Raw genomic sequence first — 19133 nt, forward strand, 5'->3', positions numbered from 1 at the left:
GTGTGTGTGTGTGTGTGTGTGTGTGTGTGTGAGAGAGAGAGAGAGAGAGAGAGAGAGAGAAAGGGTGTGTGCATGTAAACTAGTCAGAGATAGTGTGTGTGTGTGTGTGTGTGTGTGTGTGGAAGAGAGAGTGAGGAATGTGGGTTTGTGATGATGGTGGTAGATCTCAGGGATAAGAGTGTCATTTTCATGGTTTACATTCATTGACAGTGGTCCTGTGTGTGTGTCTGTGTGTGTGTGTCTGTGTGTATGTGAGCTCATCATTAGGATTAAAAAGTTTGTTGAGACCTTTTTTGTAAACTACTATTATTATTATTATTTTTTTACTTCTTCAGAAATTGCTTTAATGAAGTGTAAACAGAAGCCCACGTTCATTGCACCTGTGCCCACTTTGGCATAAGAAACAGACAAAATGTGCCCTGCAGGTCACGGCCAGGTGTGTGCGCACACGTGTGCAGGAGTGTGCGCGAGTGCCTCGCAGCTCTGAGTGCATGCGTGTTGTTGCTGTTTGTTTAGGGTGTGTCCCCCGCTCGATACACGCAGCTTGTTTGGAAGTGATGGACGTGTGACCCTGTCTTAACAGTGTGCATTGCTCTGGGTTTGGAGAGCAGTCAAGGTTGTGCTGTTATTATGAATCATTAATTGGTTGGAGAAGAGAAGCAGAGACATGTGGTGCTTCTGTGTCCACACATGCCCTCATGCTGCTGCTCTGGCCCTCCCACTGTTTGTTTTCCTCAGTCTCATGTAAAAGCCGGGCACCTGTTTCACAGCATAACCGAGCGCAGCCTTTTGGTTTTATCCTGCATTTGTCTTCCTTTGATTCCAGTTGTCAGCCCAAGTTTGAACCGGCAGTAAGTGGAAATGCATATGGACGTATGAACATGACTCCGCTCTCACTGCTAACAAGAGGGGAGGCTGAAGTGAGGTGCTTTTCTCCTCTGTCGTAGTAATGCATGTCATCTGGGAGTTGTTGATTGTCTAATTATGTACCTCCTGTGTCCTTCGGCGTCATGCATATTCATGCTGCTTTTTTAAGGTGTGGTGAAAACAAAGTGTGCATGCGTGTGTGCTGTGTGTTGGGTTATGTGTGTGTGTGTGTGCAAGGCAGTTTACCCTTGACAGGGCAGGGCTACGCAGGCATATTCTCCCATCTGTGGTCCAAACCTTTGCTCCCAGCCACTGCATTTGGATTCTGCAGTTGTAGCCTGCTCTATTCTTAGTCCTCAACAGTTCATGTGGAGTCTGATATGAAATTTCAACAGCAACAACAACAAAAACATTTCCATGTTGGAACTGTGCCGCTTGCGTCCCTGCCTATACACACACTGAGATTCAATTGGGATTGGGTAAGCCGCTGTTAAGCGGTTAGACTCTGAGTGAGGAAGCAAATCAATAACTAATCAATGATAGTGAGCGGAGTTACAATTTACACAGTGCCATATTTGAAATGTCAAGAAGGCAATGAATCCATGTATCCTTGAGTCAGATCTGAGTTGGACAACCAGGATCAATATCAGGTGGTGAGACAGGCAGCAGGAGCAGGCGAGGGTCACCTTCACCCATCCCTACTGAATCAGCAGTATCTCTCTTACACTCTCGCGCACGCTCACACACACCTACACACGCACACACACTTGAGGGCCTGCTTAGGTTACCAAACTGCGACCTCACAAAAATGCTCATTATAGTGGACTGAACCTCCCCTCCATTGCCTCATGAATAATTCATTTTGTTATTATGATTTCAGCCATTCTTTTATAAGGTTACCGCACCCGCCTGTGTGTTGATTCTACTATTTTATTCCATTCGTCCTCCCGGGATGGCGCCGGCTCTATTTTCTGTATTACCCTCTTTTTAATTTCCCTAATTTCTCCCTGCTTTTCCCATTTTCCGTCTCTCTTATCCGTCATCTTTGCTGAGGAGCTGATCTCCTCTGTTTAATTAAACTCCTCTCTCCTCCTGATGAGAGCTCATGTGTGATCGCAGAGAGGGGCGTAATGCATCCTGGCAGACTGAGTAAGAGGACCTGTTGTTACGGTGGTATTCCTCAGCAGAGCAGACTGTACGCAACATGCCCCGCTAATGCACCCCCCCGCCTTGACCTTGATCCTGTGACGTTAAAAATACTGTTTCTCCAAAGGGAACATCACTGAGCATCACTCTAAGGTGTGTGCGTGTGTGCGTGTGTGCGTGTGTGTGTGTGTGTGCGTGTGTGTGTGTGTGTGTGTGTATGGGTGTCACTCCAACGCTCAACAATGTTTTAATCTTACACTAAGTCCCTTTGTATGCAGTCAACACAAGAGCAGCTTTAATAAAACCGCGCACTGGAATAGATTGTGGATTTATTGATGGCGTGCAGAGAACAGCGACTGTCCTTTTCATTCCTCATATTCTTACCAGCTTTTCCATGTATTGAGTTTGTATTGAGTGTGTAAGAGAGAAATGTGTGTGCGTGCACGGTTGTGTGTATGACAGAGGGAGATTTTTTGTGTTTTTCAACCCACGAGCATTTAATCTTTTATTTTTAAATCTGCCACTGCTGTCTGTTTTGTGTCGAGCACTCCCGTGCCCTAGATTTGAAAGTGAGTGAGCATCAGGGAGCTTTACTGCACCCCATGTTGCTCGCACAGTTTGGTGTAAATGTTCGGCAAGGAGAGGTCAAGGCACAGATGTCAGATAAGATGGAGAAGTCGGCGCTCTTGTGCATTTTCTGTCCGTCTGCCACTCCACCAGTCTATTAGTTCAGATGAGTTTAAGGTCGGCGGTTATTTAAGATGCCTTACTTGTCTGACCTCCAACACCGCCTGTGGGAGGATGCTGTAAGATTAGGAGCAGTGTGCTTCACTACAGGTTAGAGTGAAGGGATGAGCTTAGCGCTTGGTGTGTGAGATGGGCGCAAGCGAAGGGTTTGTCTTCCTCGCCTGTGCTCAACTTTGTACAAAATAGCTTCTTTTCAACTAGAGTGAAAGCTCATTTTTTTCAGTTTGCTTATCATATTCAATTTCAGTTTTTAATATCATCTGAAATGCTTGAAAATTTGATGATGTTAAGCTTAGATTGAAGCTGTATTAAATATTAAACATTCACTGGTCCAGCTCATCAGTTGTGAGGATTTGCTGGGTCTCATCATGCAGCGGTAAGCTAAATATCTTTGGGTTTTGGGCTGTCACTCAGACAAAACAAGACATTTGAAGACGTCAGCTTGAGATTTAAAAATTCCTACAATGGACATTTTTCACAATCGGATGTTTTTAGATGAATTGATCATTTTAAAAATTGGCAAGTTAATCAGTAATAATCATTAGTTGAGGCTCTTGTACAATACTTTCCTGTTGAATAATGTTAAAAAATAATGTTACCAACAATTAGTCATTTGTATTATTTAGAGCTACCACTAACGATTATTTCATTAGCAATCGTTATTTTTTTCCATAATCGATTAATTGCTAATCTTCTAAATTGTAGTGAAAGCCCACCACAAGCGTTTTTCATCTGATCTGCAGGCCAAAACGACCAACTACAAATCAAAAATATTAAAGTTAGAGGTGAAATCAATTGATTAATCTTTTCAGTCAAATCAACAGAAATGTAGTCAGCAACTATTATGATGATCAATTAATCATTTCAGTCGTTTATCCAATAAAAAATGCAAACATCCGCAGGTTCCAGCTTGTCAAATGTGAAGATTTCTCATTATGTTAATTGAACATCTTTAGGTTTTGAACTTGCTGGATATAAGGAGACATTTAAAGACATTTTATACACTTAACAATTATACTAATTAATTGAAAATACAACCAGCAGATTACAGATGACCGCTCTCTTTAAGTGTACTGTTGATGTGCAGCTAGAGTGCACGTGGTCAGTAATAACTTCATTATGTAACCATCAGTCATGCTGACTTTGGTCTGGTCTATGCAGACTTATAAAGAACCTCGAGTCTTTTCTGTTGTTTATTCACTGCGAGTGCTTGCAGAGAGACCAACAAATGGAGCCACTCGCCATTCTGGTCACATTCGAGCTGACAAAACACACAGTCAGTCCATCAATATTCTCAGAAATTCACATTTAGGAATGACAACTATTCACTGCCTTGAACTTTCAGTGAGCGTGCATAAAATACCAAACACGCTTACATAAATTCATAGAGCATTCTAGCTGAGCTAATTGAACAGGCTAATTTCATTATCGTAGACCTCATTTAGAGCGGAAACAGAATGTGGACACTGGAGCGAGCGTGGCTCCGCCAAGTCAAACCAACAGAAGCTTTTATGAGCGTAAGCCGACTCGTGTAGTGCAGGAAAGCTGCTCGGTGACATGAACGTTTAGAGTTAGACAGACCGAGAGCGTCGGAGGTGAATTAGAGCAACTTTTCATGGCAATGTGGAAAGTTTCTGGTCAGAAGTTTCAGAAACTCTGTTGTGGTCAAAGCCGATTATGTCAGAGAGCGATCTACCAGCTGAGAGACGGCTTTGATGGGGATGAGGGCCGGCATGTAGATAGACATCAGGAACACGAGGAGACACTCTGACAGACACTGCTCTCACCATAAAGCCTCACTTATGTTATTGATGCAGGGGGAGTGTTAGAATAGGTGTTGAGCTGCCAAAATGAAGGTGAACATCCTGGCTAACGCTTGTGTGGCTGATTCATTGTTTCTAAGTGCCGTTTCGAATGGAGGTGTGAGCACCTTGGACTTCACCCCGCTGGATAAATCTGTCAAGAGAAGTCGTTGTCGCTTTCTTAGCTTTGCCGATTAAATTATTCACTTGTCTTAATTGATGTGTTGTGCTCTCAACCTTTTTTTTTTCCTGAAGGACTTTCAAGATGCTCTCCACCCCGATGTCAGCACTATTCCCTCATGTCCTTGCGACGTTGCTTCAAGTTGACTTTGAATTATTGAGCTCTGTGGCAAAGCTCATCTGTGTAACTTTAATAAATTAACACCCCCGAGATCCAACCTGAAAAAACTGCTTCGTTAATTTGTCCTGTAATAAAGGTATTTTGCTCATGCCTAAGAGCTGCCAGGGCTTTTTTAGACTAATCACTGCGAAGAGCTTAATAGGACCTGATATTTTAGTATTAGCACTGCTGCACCACAAGGTCTTATTACAGCGCAGCAATTGAAATGTTAAATTTGTTGAGATGAAGCTTAAATTACAGTTTACTCCCTTCAAGTGGAAAAAATAATCATTATGGTTGATTAATTTATGAAGAAAAATGAATGTTGTCTGGATACAAGCATGAGTGTTTATTTAATTCAGGGCTAAAAGACATAGTTCATCCAGAAAGCACTGTGTGGCACAGCTGTTTAAACTCTACACCGATCAGAAGAGCCTGGAGCATTTGCTTTGTGCCGTCCGATTTAAACAAATATGGTGAGAAGATAAAAACAAAACCACCTCTAAGAATAGCCTCGAAGTCCAGAGGATGTGTGTTTTGCTATTGACAGATTGCTGCGGTTTGAAATTACTGTGGACAGCCGAAGTTGCAAGCTGCAGGGATCCTGAGCAGGTTGATGGTGGAGAGGAAGTCAGTGAAACACGATATGTTTTGGTCAGCTCTTTCCTGACCTAAAGGTCAGAAATTTCAATTGAGCCTTCTTTTTATAGGGTTCTATATCCTTGAATCCATATAGTGTGTCCTCTATATCTAACATTTATGTTGTTGGCTCTATATAATTCATGTGGAGTAATATATATGCTGTTTTAGACATGCTAGCGGTATGGACAGACGTTGTCTGGTTGTCAGCACGAGGCTGACATGGTTTTTAGTGAAATATCTTAACAGTTATGGGATAGATTGCCCTGATATTTGCTGTAGACATCCATGTTCCCCTCACCACCTTCATGATCCTCAGACTTTTTATCTTGCATCATCGTCATTACGACCAAGTAGCTGCAAAATAATGACTTTCCCATCAACTTGATAATTAGCGAATGTTAGCATGCTAACACGCTAAACAGTGCAGCCATCTCACTGCTTTTCCTGGCAAGACCTGCTCAACTGATAAGATAAGAATACTTTGAATTGCACGAGTTAGATATGAAAAATAAAATACAGTGTGTATTGCACTATTGGATGGTTGGAAATATATAAGCACAGTAAAAATATGTAATATTGCACAAGTTGCACAGATGTAATGGACATTAGCACATATTAACATAAATAATGGAGTAGTGCAAAGAGGTTTGCGATGTTGTGATGTGAAACAACATCAATGCAGATGCTGGAGTTTAACCGTCTGACAGCCGTTGGAATGAAATCTGGTTGCTCTCACTGGTTGGGTTTCTTAGGTAGACTGCATAGTTTTGGGGTAAGAAGCCACAAGGCAACATCACATTGAAAATGACATGAATTTCTACTACTGATTACTTAATATAACCCACTGAATTACACAGAATTACACAACAGTCTAATCTGATGAGATCAGGTTGTCAGAAGCAGCGCATTCCTCCCCAGCCTTGATGCCAGCCCAGCACTGTGTTTTAAGTGAACACAGTACGATGAGTGTGCAGGGCCAGTTTGTAGCCTCAACACCCACAGCGGAGTGAGAGAAAAGCAGTGTCAGGGTGTGTCTGCGGCGGGACGTGTCCAGGCTTCAGCGGACCTGACAGGCTGTGGCTCATTAAACCCCCATCAGACGCAGGAGGTCAAGACAACAGCTACAGCTCGGGCGACACACTCTGCCTCCATGCGCATAATGTAGACACACATCGCGACTGTGTAGGCCCAACAGGATAGGATAATACCCCAGACCAATCAGATGCTTTATTTTTAGCTTTTTAATCATTACAGCCAACTGCTGTGAAATTCTGAGAAATCTTTAGATAAAGCATGAAGAGACTAGCGGCTTATAGAGTTATTATTCAGGACTGATGCACATGGGAATATATTGTGTATGATTAGATGGGAAAAGTTGATGCTTCTGTTTTGATTCTCTTCTCACGACACACTTAATGCAAGTTGTATTGCTGTGCTTTCCGTGTGGGCGGACGGCTGGCTGGGTTTGGGGAAGCGGGTCGAGCATGTTGCTGCAGAAGGTCTCACAGTGGGGAAGAGAGGGAGGCACTGGGGGCATTGTTTGGCAAGGATGAAGCGATAAGCATGATTTGAGGTTGAAACATGCAGGTGTAAACGACACTTCATGTTTGATCGCGTTTTATTCAAATGTGCAAGAACAGCAGTGACAGCCGTTTGGCTTTGAACCAGGATTGAAATGGAAGTCGTGTGTTTCTGGGTTCTCGATGCTGTGGCAACCAGCTCAGCCGTTTCCCGAACTCTGACTCATGTCGCCTGAGCTGAAGCCCTGTAAGGTCAAACAAGTGAGTCCTACGCCAACCTCAGGCTGTGTGGCGCCTCTCGATCTCTATCTGACCTCTGTACTCTCCCGTTTCCTCTCCTCTCTTAGAGTGTGAGACGAAAACACACACAATCCATCTGTATTTCATAGTTACACGTTTCATTCTCACCCTATTTCTGCTTTTTATCTTCTAATCTCTCTCTGCTCCCTGCCTCCCTCCTCCTCATTTGTCCGTCTCTGTGTATAGAAAAACACCAGGGACCCTGGGATCTTTAGGCCGAGTCAGTAGGAGAGAGGGTGGAAGAAGAGGATATCTGTCCGATCTGCCTGTCGAATGACCAGTCAAGTGGAAAGGATTAGTTATATCCTGTCCTCCTCTCACTCTTTAAAGCAGTCTCATTAGGCCTGCTGGACCTCAGGGCCCAGGGTGCCTCTGCGAGGGTCTGGGCTTGGTGCTGCACTTAAGGAAGCCCTGGCCGTGTTATCCCGAGTCAGCCGACAATCATCAAAGTCACACAGCCGCTTAAGAGGATTGGATCTTGTTGATGTGTAATTGCTAATCTCCTGAACACAATGGAGCTGGAGATCAGTGTTGTCCATCAGGAATATTGCATTTGAGCAAGTTTGTATTAGCAAAGGTGATCCAAATTAAGTTTAAAGGAATCGTTTGATGTTTTGGGAAGTACTCTTATTTGAGTTCTTGCAGAGCTTTAGATAAGAAGATTGATACCACTCATCAAATACAAACCTACAGTCAGGAGAGCGTTAGCTTAGCTTAGCATAAAGACCCGAGGTGGGGGGTGAAACAGTTAACCTGGCTCTGTCCAAAGAGAAAAACAGCATCTCTGAAGCTCACTCATTAAAATGATATATAACTTACTTGTTTAATGGACGACTAAAGTGTAAAAAATAAAACCTGATTGGGTTTTTGGACCAATACTGATACTGGGAAGTTTAAAAATTCCAATAACAGGATTGGCCATTACAATATTTTTCATATTTAATGGACAGACACGAGAGTGGTATCGATCTTTTCATCAAGCTCACGACTAGAAAGCAGATAAGCATATTTCCAAAAACGTCAAGATATTCCTCTAATACGGAGCTTTCTCTGTTATATAATCTACATGGCATGCTTGGATTCTGTTACCCCACCTTGTGTTACTCTGTCCTGTGTGTCAAGGTGACAGCGCTGCTCTGATAATGTCAGAGGAACACTGTCCGCTCTCTCCGGACATCACAGCTGTCAAGTCACTGTCGTCTCAAAGAAATCTTCACCATGTCAGCGACATCCTCAGCCCACACACACACATGCACACGCGCACGCAGCTGCTCCCCAGGAAACATAATGCAGCAAAACACACTACTTTCAAGAAAGCTTTCCCATAAGATTTGTCACCTTAGCTGCAACCATTAGTACAAAAACATGTCATTAGAGTGACTGAGGAGACAATAGGAGGGTCTGTCCTGGACGATACAGCATGCAAACAAACGGGGTGATTATTCACTGTCCTGACAAATCTATAAAAATCTGTATTTGTGTGAAAGCATCGTACATCACTGCAGAAACAGAACCGATGCTGAGCACTCCAGTGTTGGACTGCAGCTACAGGTTCTTAGCTTGCCTGTCACAACGCGCGTGCATTCAATGACCCGAATCTTCATCGAACGCAGACTGGATTTTCCCATGTGACTGAAGATGTGCTTGTGCTCTAACTCCTATCTTGCGTGTTTATATGAAAACACAACGTCGGCCTGCAGAAGGCGCAGAGGACATGAGGGAGTGTCTCAGTGTCGGTTGGTTGGACTGTCATGTGCTGTCCTGGAGTATGTTTGCATAAAACAAAGACACAGTTCCCATGCTGTGTTATTGCTGACTTTCAGGCTGCTCTCAGAGAAAGTATCCTAACGCATGAAGCTGGAATTATTCATGACTTTTACACGTCCTGATGTGAAACACTGCAACTCCCCAGACCTCAGGCACAGACAACTGACAAAGGTTAAATAACAAAACAACCTCCTGCCTGAAGTCACAGGATCATTCCCAAGCTTCTTGTGTAATTGACACTTTCTTTCTCGACTCACACCTTCTGCTCACCCTCCAATCCTGTTTCCTTTCCTCTGCAGCTCATTTGCCATGTCTAAGACGGCGGTGAAGAAGCTGCACTGGCGTTCCAAGGTGCAGGACAGCTTCGTCCCCTTGCTGGGCTCGTCGGGGGAGCTGGGGATCGCCATTGGTGGAGGAGCAGATTATGGAGAGTTTCCTTTTGTCACGTCGGCTCCGGGGGGCGGACTCACAGTAGGCGATATCATTCTAGAGATTGGGGGAACACCGGTGTTAGGGATGACATTAGGAGATGTCCGTGGCGTCCTCAACTCCTGCCCCCATCCCATCCGCATCAAAACTGTGTCACCAGGTATGACTCAGCACAATAACTCAGCCCTCTATAAATCAATGTGCAGCTCTTTGTTTGGGTATAGATGTGTAAATAATCACTGTGCAGTCAAGGTGTGACGATAACAGACTGCCTTTCCTTATTACACCTTGCCCATAATAATGCATTCAATCTTAAATCTCTCCCCAACACTGCAGACAGTTGAACTTGTTGCTGTTTATGCACACCATCGCTCTTCCTTCATCGGACTACACCCAAACAATCTGTTCCACTGGCGCACAAGCTGTCATCCACAATAATCTTGCTCAGTAACCCCCCTCTGACTCTCGCAAGCCAAATCTGCAGCCTGAAGCATTCTGACGCTGATCTGCGCTCATCAATTAGTCCGGATGTGTCAAGGCGATCGGTCAATATGTTGGTAGGGAGGTCAAAATTGCCGATGACACATGACAAAAGTGTGGCGATATACTTGTCTGTCACCGGCCAGGGGCCTTGATGTTTCGAACAGGGGGCCGGGGTAACGGATGTCTTTGTTGGCTCTGAACAGAGCAATATGTCACCGGAGTGTCACCTGACTGCGGCTCCCGATGGCCTTGCTTCCTAGATTGATAGCTGATTTGGCCGCAGGGGTGTAAATGGGGACCTTTGCTCCCAGTCCCTCTGCTGCTGGTAGATCCATTATCATTTCTGAAGCCTGCCTTGCTCTCCCTGGGCAGCTTGACTGCGTGTAGTGTGGACAGTGATGGATGAGCTGATGCGCCGGGTTGCTGTACCACACCTCCTCCTACTCTTACTACTACTACAACTCCCTGTGCTGCAGCCCTGAAATACAGGACACCAGGCGATATTCCTCAGGGACGTGCAGCCATTTAAAGGCTTTAGCTTTGTCGCTGGTGCTCTGCGGACAAAAACAAAGAGTAATGATCTGATCTATCCATCACATGCTCACAGATTTAGATTTGTCTTCAGTGGCTTCTGACAGCAGAGCTCTAGTATAATAGCTCGTCTTGCTGTCACGATTAACCTTGACATCTGCCCACATGTGATATGTCACAAAGAGATCAACTCATTCTGATATTGAGGTCTGAATTCTGCTCTAGAAAACAGCAGCTGTTTCATAACATGATGAACAAAGCCCATCATTTCTCCCAAAAGGCAGCTGGCGAGATTCATCTCCCTTTACAGCAGCCATATGTGGCCAGTCCTACTGTACGTACGTGCAGCTGACTGCCTCCACTAATAAAGTTATACCACTGTGACGTTTTTTAATTGCGCACAGCTAATTCAGTCTGCTACTGGGCAGAACCGCTGTAACAGGCGGTGGGGGTAGGGGGACGACAGGGGGGGCGGATAGCTGGACGGCAGCCTGTAGGAGAAGCGCCGACAGAGTGGTCGTCTGTCAGAGTGACAAGCTGGAGAAGCTCTCGGCCAATCCATAACAGCGAGTGACCTGTCATCAGAGGCCGTAAAGCACTTGAGATGATATTAAGAGATCAGAGAGAGGAGACTGAGCCCCGATGATCAGCTCTGCCTCCCCTGTTCACAACCTCAGCTGTTGTGTCTGGAGCAATTAACCTTAGTGGTTTGTTATGTATGCATGAGGGAGTCAGGAAAACACACTTTAGACTCGGCATGTACATGAAGTGATATAGGGAGATAAGTAGGTGTGAATGTGGAAGTCGAGGTTGTAAAATGCTCGTGTTAAATCAAGCCTGGCAGCAGTAGAGATTAGTACTTTAAATAAATTTATTTGACAGGCTGCAAACAAATCTTAGAGTAAATATATATCAGCAGTGTTACTGAGCTGATTTCTTTATGTCTCTCTCTCTCTCTGCTTCTTCCTTTCTCTGCCACACTTGTACCTTTGCCCTTCCCTCAGGCTCCACATTGTGCAAGGATCTCAGGTTGTATCTGAGTAAGTGCTTCACGCCCGGCTCAGTGGACAGCCAACTTCAGCAGGTCATCCGAGAGAACCTCTACCTCCGCGCTGTACCCTGTGAGTCCCATCTTGTGCTGTATTACACAGTATTTCTCCCCATACCGCCTCTTTAGATTTATTGCGTCATCTTGTCCTTTTAGCCTCCTGCACAGATTTGCTAATATATTGTATATTTCACATTTAAGCCGAATATTAAGTTTATATTCACCGCTTCCCTAACATTAATCTATCCAGGCACACTTCTCTTAAGTTACTGACCTCATTAATTCTTTGATAACACATCGTATGGTTGCCACAATGTGAATATCCTGGTGTTAATTGGTTTTTAAGCCTGCAGAACTGTTTTCAACACTTCCTTGTGTCAATGTATGCAAGCAGAACTGGAGTGACTTAATGACATAATGGAAAACCTGCCACATTATTAGGGCTAACATAAGACTTGAATGTCTTCGTTTGAGTGACTCAGGAAAGTGCAATCAGTGTGTAGCAGTCTGTATTGTCACAACACAGGGTTTATCCTCAGGGGCAGTCTCCTCCCATGCTCCAGGCTATGACTTTGTTTGGGTGGTGGTAAGATGGTGTAAATGTGATGGCAGTCGACAGTTTCTTTTTATTTGTACTGTTTTTGCACGATCCCCTGAAAGAAGGAGCGTTTTCATTTTGATGCTTATGAATAAAATCAAGCACAATGGCAGCCAAAGGCAGCTAGTTGTAGTGCATCTGTTGCTATCTTAATCCTCTATAATATGACGTCACTGGAAATGGTAAGAGGGCATAGCAGGCGCGCAGGCCTCTCTGAGGAAGATCTGCGTTTCATGATCTAATTTTCTGATTTGCCTCAGACTGTTTTGCTTTTTTCTCGTTCAGGTGGTAGTGCGGAGGGAACAGACCACCTAGTGTGTCTGCAGTCTTAACCTTGCCGTGGCAGCGTGGAGTTGCTGCTAATCTCTCCTTTAGTCCAGGAAGTAGGTCATGTGGGACAGTCTGCCGCCGTGCCACACGACCCACTCGCCGACAGAGCAAGGCACAGGTCAAACCGCCCAGGATGGCGCAAGAAAGATAAAGCCGTCTCAACATGCATATTTGGATTATAGTATAATTGCACTTTTATTCATATGGAGCTTTCTCATTACTTAGCCATGCATGCGTGCATCCTGTTACATCTACGAGCAGCTGCTCAGAGAGGGAACCGCCCAAATAAAGAGTAGTGCTTTTAGCCATTTCAGAAAATGGACGAAGAGGCAGTGGACAAAGGAAGATTGTGATATGCAAAATTAGATAAATCAGTAATTTGACGTTTGATCAGGGAGGGCAGACACTGTATCTATTGGCACAATATTTTAATATGGTACATAAAGCAGTCCAGTTTCTCCTGCCGGTGGTGTCAAACTTTTGGAACAACTTCTCATCTCTGAGTGCTGTCTTTTAGTGAGAGTGACAACAAGGCAGGCTCAGCCCCCGGGCGTGTAATCCTCTGATCTGCTGGACATGACCACAGTAAGATGCCGTTGTTCTCATGCCGACACCAGGACACACATGCTATCCTGATCCCGAGGTGGCTCGAGGACCATCGCGTCTTATTTCAGAGGTAGAAATGTAGAGGCAGAGTTTTCTTCCTCTGTTGTTTTTCTGTCGAGGAGGCTGCTGCTTGTTGAAACAGGATCTTAAAGCTGAGGAGTTTTCATCAGTGGCTCATTGTGGCCCCCTTCAGGACCAAATGTATGTTCCTCCTGTTTCAGGAGACTCTTTGCTGTTGTTTTTTCTATAATTAACTCTTTTCATTGCTTAAGGTAAAGATGAATTAGCCCAGGAAGTATAGTGCAAGTTTTATAATGCTTTTTACTGTAAGGGAGTATGATAAAGCCTCAGTTTTGATTTGGATTTTTATTTATTTATTTATTTGGGTGCTATTTTGCCTTTGGAAACTGTAGCTTAGTACCGCTGTGCTATTTAGAGAGTATCTCAATCCCTGAATCCTTTTGATGAGACAATATTCTGTGATGTTGGAGCTGGCACTGATGCAAGAAATATCATTACAAAGGCTCAGTCAGGAGGGCAGTGCATAAAAATGGAAATGAATGACAGAATTAAGTAGATGCAGGCTACTGTATCAATAATGTAGAGGGGGGGAATTAAATTAAAAGCAAAAGTCTATCAGTGCCAACACAGAGGAGGGGCAGACTGTGGTCTAATGGCTGTTTGCTGTGACTGAGGAGCGCTTACTGTGTAGCCTTTGGGGGGTAAATGTGTAGACAAACAACAGTATATTGCACGTTCAGTCCAGAAAAACAAACCATTTTGTATAACACAGCTCTCTGTTTCATGAGTGTGAAAACTAGCCTTTTTTGTGTCCTCATTTATACCATTTTGTTCTCTGTGCAGGCCGCGCATTACCCTCCTGAACTTTCCCATCCATATTTGTATAATCGCGCTAACCGTTTTCACATATGCCCTTGGATGATTCAGAGCCAAAGTCATGGTTTCAAGGCTGGCTGTGTCTCTGCCTCCTCCACAAAAGACTTTTCTAATTGTCTTCAGAGTGAGTCAGAGATAAGAAACATCATCATTTAGTTATTCTAATATGCTCCGGCGTTGTCAGGCGGGCCGTCTGTGGCCTTTTCAACTGTAGGATTCATTGTTAGCTATTTGCGTGCAATGATCTTGACAGACAGCTCTCTCTGGGTGTTGATACAGAATTCTGTGTAATTACTTCTTCAATTCCTTTCTCAGCCCTCTCCCAGGGGATCAGTGTGCGGCGCCTACAGGGACAGGCGGGGAAGAAGATGTCAATAATCCATCCTGTCCCCCTGCTGACATGCCATATATATTTCCTAGGAGGGTGCATAGATAATGAATCCCTGCCTCGCACCACATCAGCTGGAGCGATACTGTGTGTCCTGAGGGGAGGAGAAGAGTTACGCACATGTCAGATGCCATCAGGAGATTTGCTATCAGATCTTTAATTAGATACAGAAACCTCTAATTTCTTTTAACAGGGTGCAGGCACAAACTTAGGGTGCAAGCACACACTGGTCCCCAGTTCACTTTTGTGTTTTTTGATGACCAGAGGTGCAGACACAACCCTGGTGCAGCGTGGCACAAAGTGGAAGAAAGGCTTGACTGACTGAACGCATTATAGAGTATCAGCAGGTGGAGCTGGGGCGAGATATAAAGCTGGCCAATCACATCAGCCCATCTCATGTCCTTTAAAAGCACCAGGCAGTTTCTTAATGAGCCGGGAAGTGAGGGTCAAACTTCCCCGGAGAAGTCTGCCTCTTCTCTCCGTAAAGAAATCAATCGATCAGTCGTTCAAGAGAAAATTAGTCAGCTGATGATCAGTTGTGTTTGCCATTTTTTTAAGCAAGTATACCAACCATTCAGTGACTCCTGCTTCAAACAAAGTTGTGCCGGCCACTTTTCACTGTTTTATGACATTTTGCAGACCAAATGATGAGCTGATAATGAGAATATTTGTTAGCTGCAGCCCTTAACCTATACAACTTTTTTTTATTGGTCTAGAGCCATGAAAATGGATTTTTGCTGTGGCTTTTGTGATAAAAAGTCAGTGGAAATATAAAAATGTCATTCCAGCTGCGGCCTCAAACTGCTAGCAGACCATCAGAGGCCAGTGCTTCATCCTCTCTACAGATACTGTACAGTAAACACACTTTGTGCTACAGAAAGAAGAGGTCAGGCTGATGGAGATGCCTCACGCCCTCTAATGTTTGTGTGCCCTTTATGTCTGTGTGTCTCCATGTTGGTTGCAGTGTGTGAGTGTGCACTGTGTGTGTGTGTGTGTTTGCGTGCATGCTCTGTGCAGCCCTGCATGTGTCATTGTGGCTGGGAGAGCAGCTCCCAGGACAGCAGTGCATTAATCATGGGTTTTATAGGGTAGCTGGGTGTGACTCCCTCCTGCCGGCCCCACACTGACATCACATGCGGTCCTCCAGGAGGACAGGGATTCGTCCTTAGTTTGCGTTCGGTGTGATTATGTCTTGAGAGAGAAATTACTTGTCTCAAGGTCAGAACTGGTGCCTTGCAGTTCAATTTGCAAATTAAGACGACCGGATTTGACTGAATGAGTAAGATAAAAATATATTTCACACGGCATGCCTGCACATGTATTCAATGGTGAGGAGGTGAGAGCACAGCAAACGCTGACCAGGCTTACCACAGTGATGCTGTAATGATGGCATGTTCTTTCCTGCCGTGGTTTGGACTCACTGCTCTCTTCCAGGCCAAGGTCAATGTGAATCAATTACGATGACAGACCATTGATCATCTGAGTGCTCCATCTTTGCAATGGTGATAGAAAGACTTTAAGACTTTCACAGTGCCTCATTAATGTTTAATTCTGTCCTTATTGATCTGTTCATAACAAAAGAGGCCCTGGTAAATGCCCAGCGTCATCATCTTGCTCTTCATACCAAAGGGCGAATTTTGGTTTGTGGGTGGAAAATGCTGTAATTAAAGAGGTCACTTGTTTATTGTTGTTAACATTTACATTTGTTTAGTCCTTTTAAGATTGTTTGTAGCTTTAATAGACCCATTAGATTGTTAACTTTTGTTGAACTATTTTTATATAACTTGCCAAACTGAACTAATACTTGGACTATTTATGGTTTGCTGAATTCTTGTTGTGTTTAAACACTGAACTGTGATGTGCACTGAGAGGAAAAGGCCTTGATTAACTGACATATCATCCACGTTAGAACGGACAGTATTTCTAGCCTTTCGGCTCTGATGTATGGTGCAACTCTTCCTGTCGTCTCCCTCTCCCAGGTACAACCAGACAGCCCAGAGAAGGGGAAATCTCAGGGGTAGACTACAACTTTGTCTCCATTGAGGAGTTCTTCTCCTTGGAGGAGTCGGGGGCGCTGCTCGAGAGTGGAAAGTTCAAAGGTGGGCCTGAACGAGATGAACGTTTCAACTAACTGTTTGCATGATGATTCGTCATCTGCACTCTAATTATACTACTACAACTTCTCTGCTGTATGTTAAAGAAGTTGTGGACATTTTGGGAAATACTCTTTCTTGCAGAGAATTAAATGAAAAAGAAAGGGAAAAAAGGCCTTTTTGGGAATAGTGTGACATTTTGGGAAAGGAGCTTTCTTGCCAGTTAACTGAGAAGATTGATCCCCTCCTCATGTCTGTATGGAAAATGAAGCTACAGCCAGCAGCCGGTTAGCTTAGCTTTGCACTGGAAACGGGGGAAAACATCCACCCTGGATTTTTTCATAGGCAATAAAATCTGCCTACCACCAGCACCTCTTAGGCTCAATAATTAACACGTTGTGTCTTGCTTGTTTCAAAACTGAAGTGTAAAGACAACAAGTTGTAGTTTTACAGGTGGGGGATTTATGTGGCAGAAGATATAACGTGTTAATTAGTGAGCGTTAGAGGTGATGGTAGGTGGTATTTGTTACCTCAGACAGAGCCAGGCTAGCTGTTTAAGTCTTTGTGCAAAGCTAAGCTAACTAGCAGCTGATTATAGCTTCATATTCACCATCCAGACATGAGAAGGGTATTAATCTTCTCAGTTAACTGGCAGGAAAGCTTATTTCCCAAAATGTCAAACTACTCCCTCAAAGACCTTTTTTCTCCTCTTTTTCACACACGTTGCATTCCCTACAATTAAAGAACATTTACTGGCAGCGTTTTGTTGTGATAAACAAGGTTTGCACAGTTCATAATAGGATAGTCTGTTGGAAAAACCACGTCTTTATGCATGTTACTGCCATCAGGTGTTGCTCAGCTCGTATCCACCCTGCAGACTCCCCCGTGAGGGTCAGAGTGCTGCCTCTGATTAAACAGCCTCCATACATTAGCATCCATAATTTATAAGAGTTTAATGGGTGCAATAAATGTCATCCTCACTTGCCTTACGTGTGACATTGACAGACACATCGCTACTGCAAAGCAATCGGGAGTTTCAGCAGCATTGTGCGTGCAGTAGCCTGCAGAAACCACAGTAAATGGTGACGGCTGGTGACCTTGTTGCTGAGTTCAGTAATCTAATGTTTCCCCTCAACCCATTTGGATCTCCCTGAGCCAAATGGAGGGGTGGAGGTAATTTGATTTCTTCTTTAGCAGCTGCAGCAGATGGCTAGAACTGAGAATATAGAACATATTCAGTAGATGACCTCAGGGGATACATAATGCACATACATGCAGAAATATATGCTGTTGTATATGTGCATGATGACATAAACTAGTTCTGCGACCGAATATTTGAATTTAACATCTATATTTACTTCATGAACTCATCAGATTGGAGCTCGGTGTGCTGTTTCCGCCCACTCAGATTTATGATTGATAACCGTTTTGATTTTTGATTAATCATTTCAGTCATTTTTCAAGCAAAAACATTTAAAAAATTCTGGTTCCAGCTTCCTGAATGTAAAGATTTGCTGCTTTTCTTTGTCATTTATGTTAATAAATGAAGGTTTTGGACTGTTGGTTGGACACTATGGCCTCTGGGCTCTTTTTTACATTTTATAGACTAAAAGATTAATTGATTAGTTATGAAAATAATATATAATTGAAAATGAAAATAACCCTTAGTTACTGCCCAACTTGCAACAATGGGCATTTCCACTTATTTCAATATCAGTCAAAGCATTTGTTTTGACAAATTGTACATTTCACTCACTGTAGTTAATTTTCCAGCTTGATATGTTCATTGCAGATCCATTCCTCAAAGTAAGGCGCCTCTCTTCTGTCCTTCTCTGTCTCAGGGAACTACTACGGCACACCCCGACCCGTTCACATCAGCGCAGACAGCCCCCCCATCACCTACCAGGAGCACCGCAACCTGCTCAGAAACTTCCGCACACGCAGCAAATCACTGAGCAACCTGGAGAAAGCTGCAGAGGACGGCGAGAACAGCGAGGACGACTCGGGCCTCTCAGGCAAGTATCGCCAAACCTGGTCTGCATGACTACATGTGTGGGCAAGGTCATAAATGTAAACCTGAAGGAAAAACCAAGAGGTAATCCGCTGTTAGTAGAATCATAAGTGGAGGATTAAATAGCCCCTTTTTTCACAGTGTTTCAGACATATCGATAGTAGAAAACATATCTGTTAAGCCCTGCGCAGTAGCCAGAAGCTAAATACTGCATTGTCCCTCTATCTATAGCTCCAGTCTCTGATACCCAAATTAATCAATCATCAGCACGATTAGTATGCTCTAAACTCTCAGTGGGGTTGTTGCCCCATTGATTGCTGGATCACCTCCAAAGGAAGGTCAGGCTGCCTGAGGTCGAGCAGGCGAGGAGGTAAGCAGATAGGTAAGCATGCACGCAGGGAGGTGTGGGGGAAAAGTCATGTGACGAGGAAGTAGAACGCATTTAAATTCACATAACAGTGGCCAACACGAGCTCTTTGATTTTTTCCTTTCATGAGGCAAAAACGTTTTCTATTTCACTGAAGATGTGATGGATGACTCACTGTGCCAGACATGGTTTATTATGTTAAGGCTTGAAAGGCTTATTAA

The 19133-nt window shown here is 44.0% G+C and overlaps 1 protein-coding gene across 5 annotated transcripts in view; it reads left to right on the forward strand.

Moving 5' to 3' along the window:
* Positions 1–19133, forward strand: part of magixb (MAGI family member, X-linked b) — a 37670-nt gene that overhangs the window by 931 nt on the left and 17606 nt on the right. For all 5 annotated transcript variants that reach the window (XM_076741413.1, XM_076741412.1, XM_076741415.1 and 2 more), the window contains exons 2-5: positions 9431–9720; positions 11579–11695; positions 16421–16540; positions 18376–18549. In XM_076741413.1, the coding sequence (XP_076597528.1) occupies positions 9441–9720; positions 11579–11695; positions 16421–16540; positions 18376–18549 (691 nt within the window). In that variant the 5' untranslated portion in view covers positions 9431–9440. The remainder of the gene's footprint in view (positions 1–9430; positions 9721–11578; positions 11696–16420; positions 16541–18375; positions 18550–19133) is intronic.

This window comes from Chaetodon auriga, chromosome 10 (genome assembly GCF_051107435.1).
Source record: "Chaetodon auriga isolate fChaAug3 chromosome 10, fChaAug3.hap1, whole genome shotgun sequence".
Taxonomy (NCBI): Eukaryota; Metazoa; Chordata; class Actinopteri; order Chaetodontiformes; family Chaetodontidae; genus Chaetodon; species Chaetodon auriga.